At 41.2% G+C, this 21,794-nt stretch overlaps 1 protein-coding gene across 7 annotated transcripts in view; it reads right to left on the bottom strand.

Moving 5' to 3' along the window:
* TBC1D2B (TBC1 domain family member 2B) overlaps positions 1-18,913 on the bottom strand; it is a 31,635-nt gene extending 12,722 nt beyond the window's left edge. For 4 of the 7 annotated variants that reach the window (XR_005602754.1, XM_039557587.1, XM_039557586.1 and 1 more), the window contains exons 1-6: positions 18,547-18,912; positions 11,597-11,750; positions 6,579-6,744; positions 3,244-3,401; positions 2,099-2,325; positions 373-765 (exon numbers count right to left, since the gene is read on the bottom strand). Coding sequence is in view for 6 of the 7 variants with exons in the window: in XM_039557587.1 (XP_039413521.1) it covers positions 373-765; positions 2,099-2,325; positions 3,244-3,401; positions 6,579-6,744; positions 11,597-11,750; positions 18,547-18,870 (1,422 nt within the window). In the remaining variant the exon portion in view is untranslated. Of the gene's footprint in view, positions 1-372; positions 766-2,098; positions 2,326-3,243; positions 3,402-6,578; positions 6,745-11,596; positions 11,751-15,600; positions 15,677-17,064; positions 17,916-18,546 lie in introns of all 7 variants that reach the window. The other 3 variants (XM_039557590.1, XM_039557588.1, XM_039557589.1) reach the window with 3 other exon arrangements.
* Between the last annotated feature and the right edge of the window lie 2,881 nt (positions 18,914-21,794).

Raw genomic sequence — 21,794 nt, forward strand, 5'->3', positions numbered from 1 at the left:
CTCTTTGTTGCCTCACTTTTGATATTTAAAAAAAAAAAAAAAAAGCAAGACTTCTGTTTGTTTTCCTCCATGCTTATATTTTCCTCTTACCCTTAATCCTTCCTTCTCCTTTGATTATTTCTCACATCCCATCTGCTCCACACCAATGATTAATTTACTGAAAGCACAGGACCCTGCACTAGAGATGGGCCAAAGGAAGGAAGTTCTGGTTAGATTGTCACATAAAAGCTCAAAGTGGAGGTTCCAAGCTGAGAAAGCCTCCGTTGATGAGTGCCCTGAAGAACTGCTGTAGTGATCTCAAACAGCACAGCAGACTAAAAAGTACTTTTACAGGGAGAAGAGATTCCCCTATGCATTAGGCAACGCTCTTACTTTTAGTCGGTCCAGTTCCTGTAGCTCCTTATTAGTACAGGTGGCCGTGGGGAAATTTATTGCTCCACTCTGAGAGGATGTGCTGTCCTCACATTCACTGAGTTGACGAGAGAGTTTCATGATAACTTCATCTTTAGCTTGAATAGTTTCCATCAACATTCCCAGCCGTTCGTTGAGTTCTCCAACTTTACACTTCAGATTCTTGACTTCCTGCTGGAGACTATCTTTTTCCAGATTTAACTTTTCAAGCTGATTGTTGAGGCCCAAAATCTGGTCATCTTTTTGGTGCAACAGCTCTAATGTATCTTTGGGAACCCCCTCGCAAAGGTGGCTTGCAAAGTATTTATCATATTGGGAAGATCGGACTGTTTGCTGCAGAAGTCGAACAAGTTCCTGAGAATTAAAAAACAACAGCAAGAAAAACCCAATGAAATTTTAAGTTTCTAAATTTTATAGCTTAGAAATCTAACATCAAACAAAAGAAAGTTTTTGGAATGGGTTGAGACCTCATGCTGGTGTTTTAAAGAAAAAAGGGAACACTTTATGACATGATTTCTAGCAGGCTAACACAATGACTGGCCTACATAGATGGCTTCAGCATCTTTCACTGAGCTAAGGATCCTGCCTAGAAATGCTACAACAGGTTAATGAAAAGTAGTGGACAGCTGAGACCCTGCAGTTACTTGGAAGCTCAGAACAGCCAAGCAGCCCTGTTGTAAAATGAACAGGAAGAGGCTTAAGCCCAAAAAGTTTACAGGAAAATGTTACAGAATGGAAAAAGCAAAGGTAACTAAGAGCTCTTTTCTCTAAGATGCAGAGAAAATAAAAGGAGGAAAAAACCAAATGCTGCAAAAGGAAGTCTTTGAAGGGCTGTTTAGAAAATCTTGCCACAGAAATGACTACATAAGACACTGTTTTTCCTTTTCTTCTTATTAAAACAGAAGCAGCTGTGAATACAGTGTTGGACTAGACCAATGACATTTCTCACAGCAGCAGGCTCAGAAGCTCAAATATACTCCTAGGGAAGATAATGCCTAAAATGAGTATAAATATGGGGCTCAGACACTCCTTTGGTTTCCCTTTGATCACCTCACACAAAGGAAAATACAAATAGCAGATGCAGCAGCTCCATATAGGACCTAAAACGTTTCTCTTAAAATGAGTAGGGATCCTTTTAGGTAAAACCAAGGTACTGAATAAATTTGAGTTATGAGGGCACACAAGCATGAACACTATGGGAGTGCACTCTATATACACACATTATGGTCAGGCCTATATTTTACAAAATCATGCCTGATGAGAGAAAGAAGCCAGATCTATACCCCACCTACTGCGCTAGCAGTGAAAGAATCAAAAGACAAACAAAGAGAACCAGAAAGGAGAAGTTCCTCAGATATTTTATGTACATATGGAAAAAGAAGCTGTGACTATCAGCCAGGATCCTGGCAGACACCGAACAAGTTAACTTCAGAGAATAAGGAAGATAGATAAACCAATTTAATGAACACTGTACAAATGGAAGTTTTACTCAGGGATCTAATCTTCAACAGATGTAAAAGGTGGTCCTTCTTGTTTCAAGGCCTTTTGTACTCAAAGATTTGTTTAGAACCATCATTTTATAACAACCAACCAGGCCTTAAGGCAGCGAGATGACCAAAAAGGTTAAACTCACAAGCACCTGCCAGACCCATTTGCTTTCGTGCACTTGGCCTGAAGGCTTAATTACCTTTTGGCTCAGAAGATCTTTCTTTAACTTCTCCAACTCTTCCTGCTGGCTTTGATACTTCAGTTGCAGTTCAGAGACTAGTCTGTTCCCACTGCCAGAACACCACTCTGTTGGAGAAGAGTCGCTGCTGGTGCGGTTTTTGCTTGATCCAATCATATCTTTTAACGGGCGCCTTGCTTTGTGTGGAATGCGGCCAAAATCAAATGGAAAAGCTGTACTAGTCAGTCCTGCATAAAACAATTTCTTCTAGTTCAGTTCACTTAGTAAAAAGGCATTCCAAAGCACTCAGATTTCCTTAAAAAAATATACTCATTAACATTAGACTTTGAGCAGCTTTCAAACCACTCAATACAATAGTGTTAAACATGCCTCATTTTCCAAGTTGCTCCCTTTGGTGGGAAAAAAGAAGCTCAAAATCTTCTCCCCTCCCAGATAAAAGACTTGGCTCATAAATTAACACTTTTCATATAAGACATTAAGAGAATTTTACAATTCATTACAGAGAATAAAAGGTATCCCTAACTACGGCAAAGTAAACTTTGTTTCAAAACCATCTCTGATATCACAGCCTACTGCTCCTGTAAGAGGCATTCAGTGTAAGGTTTCACCTCCATGTACAGAATGTTTTCTAACAGATTAAATCACTTAAGTGCTCTTAAAGAGATGTAAAAACATCTCAACAAGGTTATTCCAGACACTGGTCAAATCTGAGAACCAGTTACAATACACAGCTTCATGTCCATCTCTGCTTGGTCCCCATTTCAGAAGCAAGCCAATGTAACAGGTACATACACAGAGTCTAAAGGCAATTCTGCTTCAGCAGGTGACACTCAAATGAGTAATCACAAACTTCAGTATTTCCCTTCACCTTGTTACTTTGCAACTCATGTGGCAAAACTAGAACTAGTAAGACGCTCAGGAAACCAGAAACAGACAAGGCTTTGTCTTTATTCTCTTGTATTTGAATGGCAGGGGACCCCAAACACATCATAAGGAACTGATTTTTAAAAAATAATTTACAGAGCTGTGGATGTGGTTTGTGAAGAAAAGATAAGCTTCCACTCACTTCCTAGAGACACACATAACACAGTACTCGACACTAAACAAGGTAAGGCATATGCTCCCCTTCCTTCCTTCACTTCTACCTTTATTTCCTTCTGCCAGGTGTTTCCTCTTTTCTTCCAGAGCCATTGAGTCCTCCAAATCTTTTGGGGTTGGATCCAGCAGTTCCCACTCCTCAGTGGTATAAAATACACTCTTGCGATTTTCGTTATTTCCTTTTCTTAAGGAGGACATGGAATTTCTGTGAAAAAGGCAGCAGGAAAAAGGGACAAAGATTTCTCCATTTTGCATTCTTTTTATAAGGGGCTTTTCACAGTTCCAACAGTGCAAACTAAAAATAAGCTAGAAACAATGACAAAACCAATACCAAATAAAAGCTCAAAGAAAATAAAGCATATGCTACCAAATAGCACTTGCAATTAACAGTGCTGAATTCCAAGAATAGAAGAATTATCTTGCTTTAATGCCATTGTCTTTTGCATCCCCTGTTTTAGCCTTGTTTTTGCGGCGGGCAAGTACAAAAAGTTAGGATTTACAAGCAGCATCTCTTTATCGATCAGTTGTAGTTTAGAATTTTAGGGTAACTGCCAAGCATTAAACTGCACAGCATGCAGTCAAAACACATGTAATGTTACAGTTCCATATTGGGGATTAATGAAAAACTTGGGATCATCCAAGAGACCTGCTGCAGCTGGAATGCTGATGACAAGACTCCTTAGCAGTTTTCTTTTCTATGGTGGAACATGGCCAACTACCTGCAAGAACATTTTGGGGCATCCTCTGAATTCCAGCCAGATAATTCTATAGAAGAACAATACATTTCCCAGCAGGGTGAGATTATTTTACCCAGCTTCCCACACAACCATCATGTACTCAGGAATGTCCACTCTTATGTCCATGACTATTCACATAGCTCAGTACTGTAAAGACTTTGTTCAATTACACAAGGAGATTCTAAATCAATCCATATGAACCAGTTTAATATTTTAGGTGTAAAACTGGAAATATATTTAGTATCTCAGCATTTTCCACATAGTCTGTGCAAGCTCACAAAGATGCCTTCACTCAGTCATCCACATTCTCTCTTCAAAACTTAAGCAGAAAATAACTCGTATTATACTTTCAAGACCATCTGATGATCCAAGCCAGTCTTTCAGCTTCACAAGAGATTTAACATCTGAACAACATGAACTCTAAGCTAATCATTAAGCAGTGCACAACTTTTATAATCTGATGAATTGATAAATATTTACAATTTTAAAATAATCCTAATGGCTATTAATAAAACTATTTCAGCAATCAATTTACAAGCTTGGCAAAGACTCATTTATGCTACAGATTTCATTTTCTTCCAGAAAGAATCACAATTCCTGTTGGGGGGCAAGAAGCCTCATTTCTTTGTTCAGACCTTCCACACAAATCAAATCGATAAAATTGGGTGATGATAGATATATTTCCTAGGGCACCCAATATAAGCAAGTGTCTCAGTAAGTGTCCCCTGGCATCTTTGCATCTCTTCTCCAAATGGTGGCTGATCCCTTACTCTACAACTGCCTGTTCTGCACTCAGTCAGCCTTGGCATTTACAGCCTGTCTGAACACCACCTTCTAAAGTGCGAAAAAACCACAAAGAATAAGTCAAGTGACTTCCAGAAAAGCTTCTTTAAAGAACTGCTGTTAGGCCCATGAAAAATCATAGCTGATGCTGAGTTTTGTAAAGCTTTTGCACAGATTTGTTCAGGGCATTCAAGCAGCACTCCTTCATTGCTTTCTGTTAGATTAAAATAAGATGAAAAGATTAAATAGATAAATTTGAAAACAGTATTTATTTTCCTAAGTACAATCGGACAACCTATGCAAGAGCCAATCATATAATCTAATGAGTCTCTATTTTTAAATGGTTGGGGTTTAAGTCTTATTTTATGGTTATATAACTGCAGGTTACTATAATTCAGTATGTTTCCAAGTCTATGTTCTGCATAAATAAGTAGCTGAGAGCATGAAAATGAAACAAAAAAATAAAAATCAAGCCTAAATGTCTGTATATATCAAATAGTATTTGAAAATGTATTTTAAGAAGTAGAAAAGTGTATTTCAACTTTAATTACTGTAAATATACACACCACTTAATTCCAAGACATGTTTCCTTTTTTTCCTCTCCATTATTACATCACAACTGCTACCTAGGATGCAAATATAGCTATTACAGCAATATCTTCTCTGTCAGACACACTGTAAATGTGCTCAGGAGGAAGGACAAGGCTTTGCCTGAGACACCTACATATCTTAATACAAATTAATAAATATAAGATAAACATGTGCTCGCAGCAAGAGAGGAAACTCTGCAGTTTGAGACACACTTCAAGCCGTCCTCTAACACTGGGGCTATAACTAGTCACAACCCAGCAAGACATTGGATAGGACACACATATTCTAAAGGCTGTCAGATCGTTCCCCTGTCCCAAATGGCACAGAACTGCTGGAGAAAGGAGAAAAACAATCAACCAGAACACTAGGGGGGCGGAAAGAAAAAAAAAAAAAACACAGCCAGAAAAAGAGTCAAAACCAACATCACTTGGTAACCTCTCAGATCTCTGTGCTAAACAAGAAAGCTTTAAGAGGCACCTGTTTAACTTGGCACTGCTGATGAAAATGAACATTTTCCTCCCAGCTCAAGAAGGAAGTGGTCTGGTTAACCAAAGCTACAGCTCTGCTTTGTGAACTGCTCTGTACTAGCACTGTAAAATGCTTTAAGTAGAAGTGGAAAATCCATCTATGCGGGCAAAGCAAAGCACAAAATCATTTAGAGAGAAACCCAACAGGAGAGATAAAAACCAATGGGACTGCTTTCCTTAAAGCAGTCTTAATACTAAAGAGTAAATTAATTATGAGTGAGGGGTTTTGATGTCGTTCAGAAGAGGTCTGCCACATTTTTACTCAGGAATTCAGACTACATCTACTTCAAATCTGTGCCACGTGCTTTCATTTCTTTTAAGAAAAAAAAAATTAGGATTTAAATTGGTTTGATTTTCATCACATCACTCAGTTCCTATGCACTGAGTACTATGACTACTCCAATGCTGGCAATTGGCAGCTCCATGACAAAGCAGCAGCAGCTGAGCATACAACTCCCTGCTGGGGTTCAGAGAGCAAAGCCATCACTGGAAGTGCTGTGCAAGACTTGGGGTCTCCCTTTCAGGTATCAGTGATGCTACACAGTAATGTTCCCTTACATCCTTCAAACACTAAACTGAGTAAAGAAACAGTTTACTTTAAGAGATACAATACAACATACAGATCCACCACATCACCTCCCTCCATTCTAAGAAGCTCCACCGACCATATACTGATGTAGGAAATGGTCTCGGCCAGCAACTAATAGTCTCATGGTAACTCTTTCTCCCAGGTTCCCAACTTACTTGATCTCAGTACTCCATTGTTTAAGTGAGAAATTGATGGCACTTGCTTGGACTGGTGCAGGCTGGGAAGCTGCTTGTTCCCCCACCAGGTCTGTAGGAGAAGTCTCCACAGCTAGAATATTTCTAGCTCTCTCTGCTGAAGCATTTTGACTTAGGATACTCAAATCTATATTAAAAGGAACAAAAAAAAAAAAAAAAAAAAAAAAGAGAGAGATAAAAAAGAGAAAAAAAAAAAGCATAACCTTCAATAAGTAAAAGAATAGTGGCTATGTAAAGTCATATACTGCTAAGTCTGCTACTGACCTTCAGGTTTTGTTTTGAATTGCAACATAACTTTTATAAAACATTCTGTTCAAATGAACCTTAAAAATAGCAAACTTCTCAGTGAGATCTCACTCCAGCCACATACTTTTGATAACAGACAGGACCTGTGTGATGCTCACAAAGCATTATTTCACAAGTGATTTACAAATTAACCAATCAGAACTAAGTCCAGAACAGTGTCACAAAAACACTGACCCAGCTTTCAGGGTGTGCTTCATCCTGTAAGTTATTTATCCTAAAAGTGACACTGCTGCTGCTTTACAGACCTGAGGCATTCCTGTGCCTATCCAGGCTGGGCACTGCCAGAGCCAAGAACACTGGCACAGCTCTGCAGACACATCAGACACCTCCTGCATCAGTGAGGATTCACGAGCTCTGGTTGAGCTGAATGCAGCTCCTCCTCATCCCACCCAGTTCTCCTATGCACTTGGGCAGGTGTGGGACCCATGGCCAGGCCATGCAGAGCTGCAGCAGAGTCCTGCATACCCCAGCAAATCCCCACAGGCTCCAAATGGCTCCGTAGGAATCAGCCAAGAACCAGGCCCAGCCCTGAGTCACAGCTAACAATGGCCAGAGGACCCAGGCTGATCCAACCAGCCAGCCAGGTCTCCAACAGACCACACTGGCAAACACAGAGTGCACAAGCTGCAGTGTCTGTGCTACCTCCATGTTTCCATTAGCCTGGAGAGCAGCTTTCTCCCTCCAGCACGCAGAGGGAGTAAAAAGTCCAGAATATGGAATATACTGTGAATAGCAAAACCATTAGAGAGAAGCATAAAGTGGTTTACAGCCTTCTACAAACCCTCTGAAAAGGCAAGTTAAACAAGCCCAAATGCAATTTTCAGATTCTTCTTGATATAATTCATGAACTACTGAAGTGGATTAAAGAATTTTTGACAACACACTCAGACTGGATTCAACATTTATATTAGAAAGTAACATAAATATTTGATGGGCTTTGACTTAAATAAAACCCTAAGAAATTATGATGCCCTCTTTCATCACGGGTCTTTCAGCCTTCTCTCTGACAACTGCTTGGTACCAGCAGCAAGACCATCTTTAAGCAAGCTGAACCCTCCAATTACTCAGCAGAGGGTTACTTTTATCAAGTATCAAAGATTAGAAGTAGAAAGAACATTCTGTGGTAAACAATATGAAGTATAAAAGATCACTGACCCTAGGAATCTCCCAAACCCTTGAAAACTGGTATCTGACACAGAAATGTATCATGTCATGTTTCAAATAGAGGTACAAGTTACACTCCCTTGATTCTTATGAACAGATGCTTCAGGGCCTTATCAGCCAATGGGAATTCCAAGTTCTTTTGGACCATGGCTGTTTGAACTGAACACAGTTCAGCTAAAATAGCTTAGATAAAAATAAACATGGGATCATATTTACTGTCTAATGAAGAGGAATGATAATAATTAGTTTTTAACTACAAAATAATAATTAAAACCAAAACCAAAACCAACCCTCCCTGCCCCAGAAAACCTGAACACCCCAAAAGAAAAAAAACCAACCCACACCACACAGATCAAAAACTTATGGATACTCAAAGCCAGGGCTGAACACTAACATTCTGCCTTTACACTTTCAGCTTGTTTCATGTTCTACCTGTCAGATTCTGCAAAATCCCTTTAGAGGATGGCCCAGGTAAAGGAATTGCTCAAGAGCTGAATTTCCAACAAATGCATTTCCCCTCACAGACATGCCAATTGTCTGAATGTGGCACCCTGAGGTTGCTCACTGTACATCCTCCCCTGCCTGCACCAGCCAGCAGCTTGGTTAGAGGTATGGACTGCACAGCACACCCAGCACAACAAATGAGTGTGGTTGCTCAAGCAACCTCCAAGTAAAAAAAAAATCTTGTTTTGGAACTTATTTCAAAACACAACAATCTTATAAATGCATGGCCTTGCATGTTTCATTAATGCAAATTAAGAACTGAAATTATAGAAACTACATTAACATTCAATTGATTTCAAGAAAAACATAATAATCCCATATCCTATAAAGAATAAATAATTTATTTGACTTCCATGGTAGTAAGGTACCTCCACAACAAATCCTACGGTGTAATTTTTGTTAATATTAACTTTCCCACATCCCACTCTGAAAAATACTTTGAAGTATTTTTCACTACACTGAATGTTCTTAAAAACCTTTCAAAGCTGATCCACAAAGCAGTATCTAGCTTCATGTATGTTCCAGCTAGTCCAGATTTCTGAACTGGGATGGGAGAGGACAGGGGGAGGACAAACAGGCAAGGCTGCAGTAAGCAGTTCTGGGTTTGGACTGAAGACAGACTACTTCCCCATTTAAAACATTAATGACAGCATCTGTACTCAAGCACTAGCAAAATAATCCAATTTCTGTGCTCCAGTATAAAGCACATCACTGCATGCACATTGCCTGCTTCAAAAAAAAAAGAGTTTAAAAAAAGCCATAGGACACATATGTTAGTCATCAACATGAAACCAGGGCCTTACAGAATCCTATAACTCTAGGGGAAACTCTTGGAGTACTTGAGTAAAAAGAAGAAACAACCATCAGTCATTCTGGCTATTTGCATTTTCCCCAGAAGAAATCCCTGCTTAAATACTTCAGTTGATGATAAGTCATCACTGTGATTTGTCCTAGAAAATGAGATACTCTAGATGCAGCTCCAATTCTACATAACGCAGTTTAACTGCAGGCTGCCCCTGAAAGGGACAGGCCTACTCTACCCATGCATTTCATGTTGACATTCCTTGTCCTGGATATAACAACAATAATAATTTAAATTTTAAAAACCAACCAAAACAAACAAACAAACCAAACATCCAAAAAACACACAAAGAGGTTCAGCTTGCTCATCCAGAAAGCCCCCAATGCCTTACAGGAAAGGAAAACACCAGATGAGTGACTAAATGACTGGATGTGATGCAAAACAGGTGTAAGAGGGAACAGTACCTGCACATGCTGCAGTGACAGCAGGCTCGTTTCACACTGTACCCAAGCTCTGAGGGAAGTAGCACAAACAAGAACGAACAGATTCTGTGGCCAAGTTACATATTAGAGTTGATGTGATCCAACACTGCTGCCAAGAGGCCAGGCCTGTCTGCTGCTTTACTCTGCCTTCCTGTATTTAGTCACTGTGCCTTGTTCCCTCTTGTCCACCAGCTGTGCAAGTCACCTGATTGCACACTGAACATATTCCACTCATTAATGTAGCAGAAATGAAAAAAAGTCCTCCTTTCTGGCTAACATTTGAACTCAACCTACTCAGCACAGGGTCAGTTAAACACAACACAAAAAGGAAGCTTGTGCAGCAGAAAACACGAGGCTGAAGGCAGAAAGAGAAAGGGCTGAAAGAGCCAAAGTCTGTTCGCCTTTGCAACACTTACATTTTTGCCCACCAATACGTGTGCTCTGGAGCATACGGTTTGACAAGCTGCTACCCAGACTGGCTGCTGCCATAAAGGTGTTCTCAAACCATCCCACTTGGCATTCCCAACAATTCTCTTGGGCTAATCCTGGCACCCACCTGTCCCTACAATAAACAACTTCTGGAAACTACACTGGCCAAAAACTAACCTGGAGAAAGGGCTGATTGTTGCTGCCTGCAGGCCCTGCATTAGCACGTGGCAGGGCCAGCCCTGCACCAGCTCAGGGGAGGAGCTGGGCTCTGCTTTCAGCAGGGACTGCCTGCAGTGGCTGAATGGCCCAGCTGAGCCCCCAGCAAACACATGTGAGGCCAGCTGTGTGGAGCAAGCAGCCACAAGCAGCACATTCTCTCAAAAGAGAGCAGCAAACTGGGTTAGAGGACAACACTGCAGCAGGACCTGAACCTGGGGAGGGGACAAGGTGTGACAACAACAGCTCAACACCGCTGGGTTTCCAGTGGGAGCAAAGAGTCATCAACCAAATGTGACATCTGTTGATGAAATATGTCTGACCTCAAGACTCTGCCTAAACCCAAGAGAGCCAATTGATGCCTAACTTGGCACAGAACTGGATTTTACTCAGTCTTATTTATGGATAACAAATCAGCAAGGAATCCATTTCTGTAAGGACTCAGGACCAAACAATTCACAAGTGCCTATGCAATGTAGTAAAAAAATGCAGAATAACTGCATAATGCACGGAACATTTTTACAACTCTGTCACTAGTCTAGAATTACGTTTTCCTTGCCTAAATGTATTTCAGAGACTGAATTTCACATATGTAGTATCAGTGCAAACTGTCTTCCAGTTTTGAAAGGCAGGACATTTTTATCACAGTCAGATAGATCCACCACACCATACCTTTTCAGGAACAAAGTACGGTCATTCAGAATGCAAAATATACCTGATCCCATTAAAAACTGGAGTTTACATCTCAGGGTATTTACCATCCTAAATTTTTAAGATATTGCAGCCACTGAAAGACAACTTACCTAATCTAAGCTGTACTTAATGAAATCTAATCATAAGATTACTCCATTTCTAAAAATCTGTTTTTAAGAAATCAACAAATTTTGTAAACGATATAAAATCACATGTATGGTTAATAATTGTAGCATATGCAAAGTTCACATAGAGTTACTTGATTAACAGATGTGAAAAAAGCTCTCTTAAGACTGTTCTCTATCCCCGTGCAACACACTGTACTGATGAACTGACACTGAAGAGAGCCATGCCTTCTGTTCTCACTCAAATTTCCAACGTACCAGGGTTGTCTTTGGCAACAAGACCTTTGGAAAAGTCACTTGGTGTGGGAGAAGTCCGGCTGTCCCTTTTTGCTGCGTCGAGGTTGTTGCAATATTCCCACCTTTTCTGCTGCAACTCCTGAAGCCAATAGGTCATGTCCTGACGAGTTGCAGCCTACAGGACACAGAAGCAGAGCATTGATGAGACCTCTGCATATCCTTGGTACATGAGCACAATAATTCCAAGTGCAATAATAAACCCAACACAGATAATCAGCAGATCACCAAGGTATCATCATCACTCAAAATCAGTATGATTGAAAAGAAATAACCACAATGCATCACATGCACCTTATGCTCACATGCACCTCCATGATTCTCATGCCAGAATTTTCCATTAGTCTCATACATTCTTTTTCTTCAGTCTTACACTCAAACATTAGAAAATGCAGCAGCATCTTATATTTTACACACAAAGCACTGTTTGAACATACAACTACAAATCTATGTTATGGGAAAAAATTCCCATACACATTCAGGAAGATGCCCATTTTCCTCTAACTTGCTTTCTTGCCAGCAGAAACCAACAAATGAATAATGCATTGCAATGTCTCTTACTTTAATGACTAAATCCACATAGTGTATTTCCTGATCCCATGAGCTAACTAGATTCTATAGAAAAACTGTATTTAAAACAAACACCCTCCCCCCACCCCACCCCCCCAAATCCAACATTAATGCTTAATCTACAAGACTACAGTCAAAAATGTGACTGGGCAGTAAGTGAGGAAGAATTCAAACACACCTTGAATCACATCTCTAAGTCACTTCAAAGCATGTCAAATGACAATATACAAACACCAACAAGAGAAAAGTGATTGTATCTGACACTGCAGGTACTCCCATGGAAAAGTTATTGTTATTGTTATTTCAACATACATCCTCAGCTGCCAGTCTAGGACAAGCACCTGACCTGGTAAGATGGACGGCTCAGGAACAAAAAGTTCAACACCAGTGAGAGGACACTCCTCTAACTTGTAAGCCAGCCTTTCTCCTACCTTCTCCCAAGTGTTATGTGGCATTATCTACAAAAAATGACTATGTTTACTCTTTAGAGGCAATTTTAAATAGCTTCCTGTTCTGTTTATCACATCTTAAGAGGGTAGCTGTGCAAGGCACAGCTGCAAAAGAATAAAAACCAACAAATAACACACATTTCCTTACAAAAGAAATACAGTAAGTGCTACATAAAGCACAGCAATGGCACAGAAATGTCTTCATTTTTCACATGAGAACACTTCTGGTGTAGTAAAATTGAAGATTCATTGGCCATTATGTTTTCACCCTGACAGCAGCTAATGACAAGACAAAGCACAAACAGCACAGCAAACAAGAACTGATGCTTCCCCAGGGTGCTCTCTCTGGCTCACCAATTTGCAATCTCAGTTTAGCAATGAGAGAGATTTTTATTTTGCCACTTGGCTCTTTGTACCCCTACAAGCTTTAACATCCACTACACCCTAGAGCAAATGGCTCCAAAGCACAATTCGAGAAGATTAAGCAGAAAACCTCAGTTATTCCTGGAGCTGCTGCTCCAGCTCCTCTCAGTACACCAGGCACATGGAAGGATATAAGATACTTAAATCAAATAAACATTCATAAATCAAGTAGTGAAACAAACCAATGATACACGAGGACACTGCAGATTCAGTTGGTAAGAAAGACATGTAATCAAGATACTTCTAATCTGAAATGGAAATCAGCTTCATATGTTCTTTCTTGCTTGCACACAGGAAACCAGAGAAAACCATTTCCCTCACAAAAAAAAAATACATAGGGTAAAGAATAGTTTAAAAGTGTCAAAGAACTGGACTCTGGGAAATGCCAATCCCCACAGCCACCTCTGGCAGTTTGGGAACGACCACCACAGCAGCAGTTTTTACGTCTACAGGCTACAGTCACTTCTTGCCAGGAGTAAGCAGCTCCCCTTCTATTCCCAGCACTGAAGCATTTCCTTTGGAGCTTTAGCCAGTGGCAAGTCTTCACTTCTGGTAAATTTGAGAGCTTATACTTCCTTTAGATACACTTGCACACATGACATGTAAAGCAATGTTTTCTGTGCTCCAGCAGAAAACCACCAAAAATTCAAAGATCTTCCACTAACACAGGATGAAGTACTTAAGTGGTTCTCTTTGCTACCACAACACAGCTAATGAGGCAATCCACGTGCAGTCAATCTAAGTTATGCCTACAATTAACTTCTGCCCATGACTTCTTGAACTTACTGAACCTCTCTCACAATTTGTCCCGTTATTCTCTTGCCAATCACCTTTAGAGAACCATGGATTGATTATACTGAAGTTGCTCCTTGTTGCTTTTCAACTCCCAACTGCACTTGTTCTCTACTGAGCTGCACAGATGCACTCTCAGCTCACAGGGCCAGGCAGCAGTTCCCATCCTCCAGTAGAAAGTGGCAAGGCAAAGCAGTACAAAGTTCTCACTCCCCTGCTTTAAGTAATTTCCCCAAGAAGTACTCAGTACCATCCTGCTGCTCCCTGCCTGTTACCTTGCATTCCTTTCCTCCCATACATGGCACTCCTCTTCTGGAGCCTTCCTCTCCCTTTGAACAGTTTTTGCTGAGTTTATTACAGGCATCTCAGTTATTTACAATTAAAAGAGCATCCTAAAAATCTCTGTTGAAGTTAGTTTTGTTTAAACAAAATTGATCTTTAAAACTGTTGTTTGAAATAGACTGTTTAAAAACAAAAAAAAAAACAAGAACCACACATAGAATATTTAAATCTTCCTCTTCCCCTAATCATAAAGAGCACAAATTTGGAAATACATTTTTAAATTCACTTTATCTGCCAAAAAAAGGAACGCTTCCATGCTTGCCCCATTTCTCATGACTTTTGTGAGTATTTGGCTACTGCCCACCATGAGAGTCAGAACATTTAATTAGGCAGAGCACCAATCAATCTCACAAAAAATCCTTATTGCTACTAAAATATTGCTAAGGTGCTTTCTTACTGCAGAGCCACACAGACACATTTTAATGGGTGCACTTCTGTGAGAAGAAAACCTGCCATGAATGTCACCCAAACTGGTGTGAAATAAGGAAGTACTGTAAATGTACTGCTGCAAACTTACAGGCAACAGTAGGAGTAAAAGATGCTGTTACCTGAAGAGTCATACAGTACCATGTAGTTTTCAACTTAAACAATGGAAAATTACTATAATTTAATTAAAAATATTCCCCAATATTCTCCCACTAAGAATGATGTAGAACTGTCACCTTCTGATGAAGACATGACAAAACCAGAAGAATTATTTGAGGAAACCATCCACACACTGGCATTCTCTACTTGGACCCACTGGTGGAACATGTATGCCAACATAAAGCAGTTTAAAGGAAGAGTCCAAAGAAACGCAACAAGCAGACCTCACATTTTGAGAAATCTCATGAAAATTCTAGCTACATTTCTGACCACAGATAAACCCTCCCTCAAGCTACTTTGTAAAAAGTAAGCATCACCAGAAAATTAGCATTTCTTAAGATTTACTATTCCTGCTATGCTCAAACAGCAAATCTGGAGCCAGATGGCTTTTTCTGGAGGGCAGCTCAACTTTTAATTAAAGTACTGCAACCACTACCCAGCAAAAGTTCAGAGCAAAAAGCATCAGCTCGGACAACAAACCACCCTCACTGCTGAGCTCCCTCCTATGCTGTGCCAGGTCCCAGTGGTGTCAGGACCTGCAGCAAAACTGTTCAAGCTCAACATCACTGATCACTGCTGCATCCTTCGAGATGACTGACAAATTACAGTGAACACTCCTAAGCCACCCTCAGTTCAGCAAATTTGGTGTCCAATACTTCCAAGCATCTGGGCTCTGAAATCTGCAGTGTCTGGAATGTTTCCACTTGGCCAATAGCCCAGAAAATTTTTTCTTTCACAACTCTGTGCAATTTCTGTTCCACTCCCAATTCACCACTGTTCACAAGAAGTTACCCACACATAACTCACCAGACACACAGTCCAGCATCACTGGCCAGAGTTCCTTTGTTTCTGAAGCAAGAAAATGTGTCACTACAAGACACCACTATAAAAATAAATGAGAAATAAAGCCTTTGTTCATTTACATATATTCATAATGTTAATTATTTCCCCCCTTAATGAGAGACCTTGCTGTGCAAACACAACCAAATTCACATTTAATTGTATTAGCAGCATTCTGTGTTACAGCAAGTATTTGGAAGATCAGTATTTACATGCCTTTCCATGAAAATATTCTCAAACATAATTTATCCATAATTCATAAAGTACACAATTTTCTGTGCTCCTTTACCTAAAGGGATGGTATCTGTTATATATATTTAAATAGAAAAAATTTTTACACACACTTAGCTTCCTCTGCTGTATTCTACAGTTGTTGGAAATGTACAGAAAAACCCCAGTCACACAAGTGGCAGGTTGGTTTGGTTATCTACAAATCTAAAATATGAACAATTTTCTTTATTTGCTGCAAAGGCCACAGCATATTTTTTCCAAAATTCTTGTCTGAGAAACAACGCTTAAGTACATCATAGAGTTCTCAGCTCCCATTACCTGACAAAAGACTGAGCAATCAGATGATGGAATCATTACATTATCCAGAAACTAAGGCATTATAAGAAATAATGCATTCCTCAACAGCACCATCATTTCAATCTGGAATTCCAGTAGCTTATTTTTTATTGCTCTTCTCAGTCTGTAACACTGAATGGGAAAGGCCAGATCACAAGATGTGGAAATTTTGAACAAGCAGCAAATTGAGGAAAACAAAGCATGTGAGTTACAGGCTGAAGAATACGTTTGACTTGACTTTTATTCCTCGTGCTCTGTGTGTAATGTTTTCTTGACAGATTAAATCACATCTGTTTTCAACTGGGGCTGGATTGGGGAGGGGGAGGGAGAGGGGTTGGGTTGTTTGGGTTTTTTTCATTTAGCATCTTGAATTAATTTGTAATTCTGCATATACCTAAGTTAACTGAAGGATGTTTTTAAAGGCCTTAAAGAACTATCATGTTAAACAGAAGAAAATTAATTTCAGCTGCAAAAACCTTATTCCTTGGTGAATGACATGGCCACAAAAGGCCAGTTGGTCCTGCAATATCCCTTAAGACTTTCATTAACTCCTTCCTTACTATATAAACACAACATAATAGCACTTTTATGGACAATCACTTGGCCACTTTAGGGCATCACAACGCATGAGGCACACAATACAAAACAATCTTTTTCTATTAACTGCAGAAATTAATTTGACTTTCTTAACTGGCACTATTTTTCAATCCCCATAAGGGAAACATGAAGAAATTGCCAATCCATGCAAGTTCTTTCCTATACAGCATTAGAAAACAAGTAATACATAAAATACAGTCAGAGTAGTAACATCACAGACTAAAAGATACCAATAAAAATATGAAACAGAACCCCCCGGTGTCTTACATTTCTGTATCAGTGTTATGATTTGTCTTCACGACTGCAGAAGACACCCAAGGCTGCTGCCAAAGGACGGACAGACCAAGTAATTATTACACAAGTGACAGATGGTATTTCACACTCCAATCCCAATCACAGAGCCCGTGTTTCTCAATAAAAGCCCTCCTATTCAAAAAGCATCCTCAAAACAAATCTTTTCTGAAGATTTCCACATAAAAATCACTACACGTTAATTTAAACAAAACACTTTCAAACTATCAAAAATCAAAGCTTACACCAAGTCTGCAGTTTTAATGTCTGTAACACAAACACTTGGGCTATAAAGGCAGATTCATTGAAAGCAGTAAAATCTTTTACAGCGATACAAAGGTAGTTTTTTTATGTGATGGCATGCAACTGATTACACTGCTTTTGTTTAAGAAAATATAGTTAAAATTATTATTGTATTAGTTTTCCAGTTAAATAAGTTTCTTATTCTCTAGTAAAGCATGTGAACGAATCTGTATTTTGACATTTACACTTATCAAAACAGAATGCTGAAGAGCTTGATATAATCATGCTCCACAATCCCAGCAGGTATTACAACTGCTCAAATCTCCTCTGTTAAGTAAGTGTGTAAGAGGTAGTTTCCAGTATTCAATAGGAAGTTCTACTGTTTAACACTTAACAGATTATGTTCCAATATTAAGGATGTTGCTCACGAAGTACACAGTTCACAGGAAAAGTTACATTCTATGCAGAAGAACGTTCCTTGAAGGACACATATGCCGTAACAGAAGTCAAAAATAATGGATACTCAGAAGAATTTATTTCTTCTTTACTGAGTGAAAATGGTTTCCTTGTTTGTTTTTTCTTTCCTAGGCATGACAATAGAGGAAAGATATGTAAAATAATCCAAACATTTACCTCTCGTCCTACGAAAATCTGAATCCTTGAACAGACAATGCGATAAGCAGCCTCTGCTACTATCAGGAAACAATTCTCCCTCCTTTTCCTTCCTCCCAAAGCAGCCTAGACGCAGACTCCTGCCACGCATCATCTTTTCAAAATAAACACCCCAAAACTGAAACCCGACCACTCCCTCCAAACTTCCAAAACCCCAACCCACCAGATTTCTTCGGAAATCTTTTTCTGCCCAGACGATTCCACAGAACCCGCTCAGCCCGTGCTCAGTAGAAGCATTTCCCCCCCTCCTCCCCCCCCCCCCCCCAGAGGAGCTCTGGAAACACGAAATCGTAAAGGAGAAAGACGCAACTAACAGACAGCTGGGGACAGCCCGGTACTGCCGATCTCCGCGACGTTTGCGAAACAGCACCTTCCTTCTTGCACAAGCCCGCACCAGGGCGGTACCGCGGGTTGCGCCCGACGCGGAGGGTACGGACGGCACCGGGGATGGGGACGGGGACGGGTCCCTGACAGGAACGGTGATGGGGACGGGGACGGGTCCCGGACAGGAGCGGGGACGGGTCCCGCCCGCCCCGGGCCTACCTTGAGCACGGTGACGGCGCCGCCGGGGCTGTGCACCTCGAAGGCGGCGGGCTCGTCCACCGCGGCGGCCGCGCCGGCCTCGGGCTGGTGGTAGCTGAAGCAGGCGGAGGCGATGTCCAGGTGCCCGAGGGGCAGCGGCTCCTGCGGCCCCTTGAAGTAGTAGAGGTAGCAGCGGCGGGGGTCGAACACGAACCAGCGGCTGCGGAAGCCGCGCAGGGGCCCCTTGCCCGACAGCTTCTGCAGGTACCCGCAGAGCTTGGGGGTGCCGGGGCCGGGCTGCTCCCCGGCCGGACCTTCCTCCCCCTCCGAGCCCGCCGCCGGCATCGCCTCGCCCGCCGCGGACGCAGCCCCGGGGCCGCGCAAGGAGCGGGGGCGGCTCAGCCCGCGCCCGCCGCCTCTCGGGACTTGTAGTGCGGGCCCGCCCCGCTGGCCCGGACAGCGCCGGCACCGCGCCCGCCCAGCCCCGCCCCGCCCCGCCCCGCCCCGCCCCGGCCGAGCGCGGCCCCGCCGCCGCCCGCACCCGCGCACCGAGCCGCCAGCGCGCCTCGGCCTCGGCGCGGCCCTGCCCCAGAAAATCGGCCGCTGCTGACGTGGGAAGGCGCTGCCTCGCTCCGCGCGCACCGTCTCGTGCTCTCGTGCTGCCGGGCTCCAGCAGTTTTCTGACCGCATCCACTACAATTTTCCAAATCATACCTTGGCCTATGATCAGATTAAAACCCTTCTCTTGTAGTCTCATATAGTCTCCCATTGCGAACCCTATCCCTGTCCGGCATAGCAGCAGCAGCCGAAGGGGTGGGAAAAGTATATGGAAAATGCAGGCTCGTCAGTGGGTAAAAAGTATTTTACAGGGGTTAGGGTTGTGAACGACTACAGACCGAACTCTGTTTTTCTTTCACTGAAACGTCTAGCATGTTCTGGGCTCTAGGGAACTTCTGGTGTTAATAATAGGAACTTCTGTTAGAAGAAACTTGTCTGTGAAGACATCAGGCTACCACAGGGAGGTACACATAATTTCATTTCTCCGTGTGTTTGGAACACAGTATATGCCTGTTTCCTTTAAACATGCCTAATGCTCTGGTACTAATACAGAAAACAGTCTGATGTGGCATATTCGTCCAAAAATGGGAGGAAACTGTTCTGTGTGTAATGACATACAGCTTTTCATTCTCGCCCTTAAATACAGCAAGAAAGGTTTGCTGTCAAAATAGTTGTTGAAGCTGATGTGTGCTATGATGTTTTTATTAGTGTAATGCTATTTATGAAATAGGTTAATCTGACTGAATTTTGACAGTTTGGAAGTTCCAGTTACCAAGAAATCCTAAATTCTCCGGAGCTTCTCACTCTGTCCTCATTTCTAAATGCATTGATGAATTTCCCATTAAAAAGTAACTGTCTCATCAGCCAGAAAATATTTTCATTCTATGGTAAAGCACGTAAAGGATATAAAGCACCTGCGTATTTGGTATGGTTGTCCATGGGTTCTACTTGGATGTTGACACAAGGAACTGCAGCATTCCTCAAGTCCTCCCCTCCGGGTGTCACCTCCTGATAAGAAATGTGCCGAGTGGGGAGATAGCCAGTGTTCTGCTAGCAGAAAAACATGAGTGATTTGTTGTAGAAAATGAGGCGTGAAGTTACCTCCCCAGTCAACTCACATGACATAAGTGGGATCCACTGAAAGATTACACATTGCAAATTAAGGCTAGATATTTTTCTTTTTTACTTTGGGGATTCTTTTAGTAAATGTGGACAGTAAGAAGGGTGGATCCTCCTTTAATAACAGGTCAATAATGTTTCTTCCATATATACTGCTGAGTCTCTTCTTCCTCAAATAAAAAGTATTCACCATGCTCTTTGTTAGCAAGTGTTATTTGCCAGAACACGAGGGGAAACACTGATTCTCTTTAGAAGCTGCTGCTTTCTTATCTCAGTCATTTACACAAGTTGAAGTGCCCCAGCACTTACCCCTGATCTGCTACATTATCTCGTCAGTGTACTGAAGCGTGGCCTTGTTCTCTGTGTGCTGAGCACCCATGACTCCTGCTGGCTATCAATGATTACATTCTGCAGCAAGTCAAAGAATCACAGGATCCCAAATCCTGAAAACTTTTGCTGTCGGTACTTCTCTTTTTAAATTTTCTGTTTAGCTTCCTTACTACACTTGTAGCCGGAGAATCCCCTAATTTCACAGCTGTTTCATGTAAGCAGAAAGTTCCTCTTCTTGGGAAATAAGTTCCTTATTTCATGTATGCCCTTTTTTCACAAATAGATCCAGATGTGGCCTGGCAAATAACAGCAACTTATTTCTAAGTTGTTGTGATGAATATAAATGAAAACAATACTTTTACCTGCTTCTTCCTTTCATGTTTTCATGTCCAGGATGCATGGATGACATAGATGACATTCTGTTGCTATCAAATATCTAGAAAACAAATAAAAATAGCATATCACAAGACAAGACTTCCCTCCTGCCCAGAGGCCAGGGCCAATGAAGCTTTTGGAGTGCATGTAACTCCTAAGCATAATGCAACAGGCAAGCCAATGTTACACACAGTGAAACAGTGGTTATACTCCTAAAAGGACCACAAAGCTTGTCAAACATGACAATTCTTGAAATTCCCTTTTATTCTGGTGTGGTTTTCTCTCTTAAAAGTTAACTACTATTTTAGCTATAGCACTTTTGGCTGTCAAGGCCAGTAACTCCACATTAAAAAAAAAATGTCTTTACTCTCAAAAATGAGAGACTGGTCTAACTCATTGTAATTTTAGTGACTTTATCTTATAATGAATATGAGCATTCATGGTTCCTGAATAAGTTCACATTTATTCTGAAAAAAGGTAAATATGCAAGTAAAAGAAAATCTATCATCAATATGGAGGCAGAGAGAATACAGCTGGTGTCTGTATGTGCCAGGCTGATGCTGTCATGTTTACAGAAGTGCAGGAAACATCAATAAATTACAAGCAGCACATCCATACTGTGCTTTTGATTAAAGTGAGATCATAGCTCCAAAATTAGAGTGGCTGAGAGCATATACTGCTTCTTTTCACAAAACAGAAAGCAAAAATGACTTTGTCTCTTGTCTGATATCTTCTGACAAATAGGGATTCCGTTAGAGATGAACCCCAGAGTTTTTCAGAGCTCACACAGAACATCCATTGTTTTTTTCTTTCCAGAATAATGGAACTACAGACAACTGTCCCTCTCCATTCCTCTCCCACACAGTGTCAGTCCAACCCTGCATGCT

This window comes from Corvus cornix, chromosome 10 (assembly GCF_000738735.6).
Source record: "Corvus cornix cornix isolate S_Up_H32 chromosome 10, ASM73873v5, whole genome shotgun sequence".
NCBI lineage: Eukaryota > Metazoa > Chordata > Aves > Passeriformes > Corvidae > Corvus > Corvus cornix.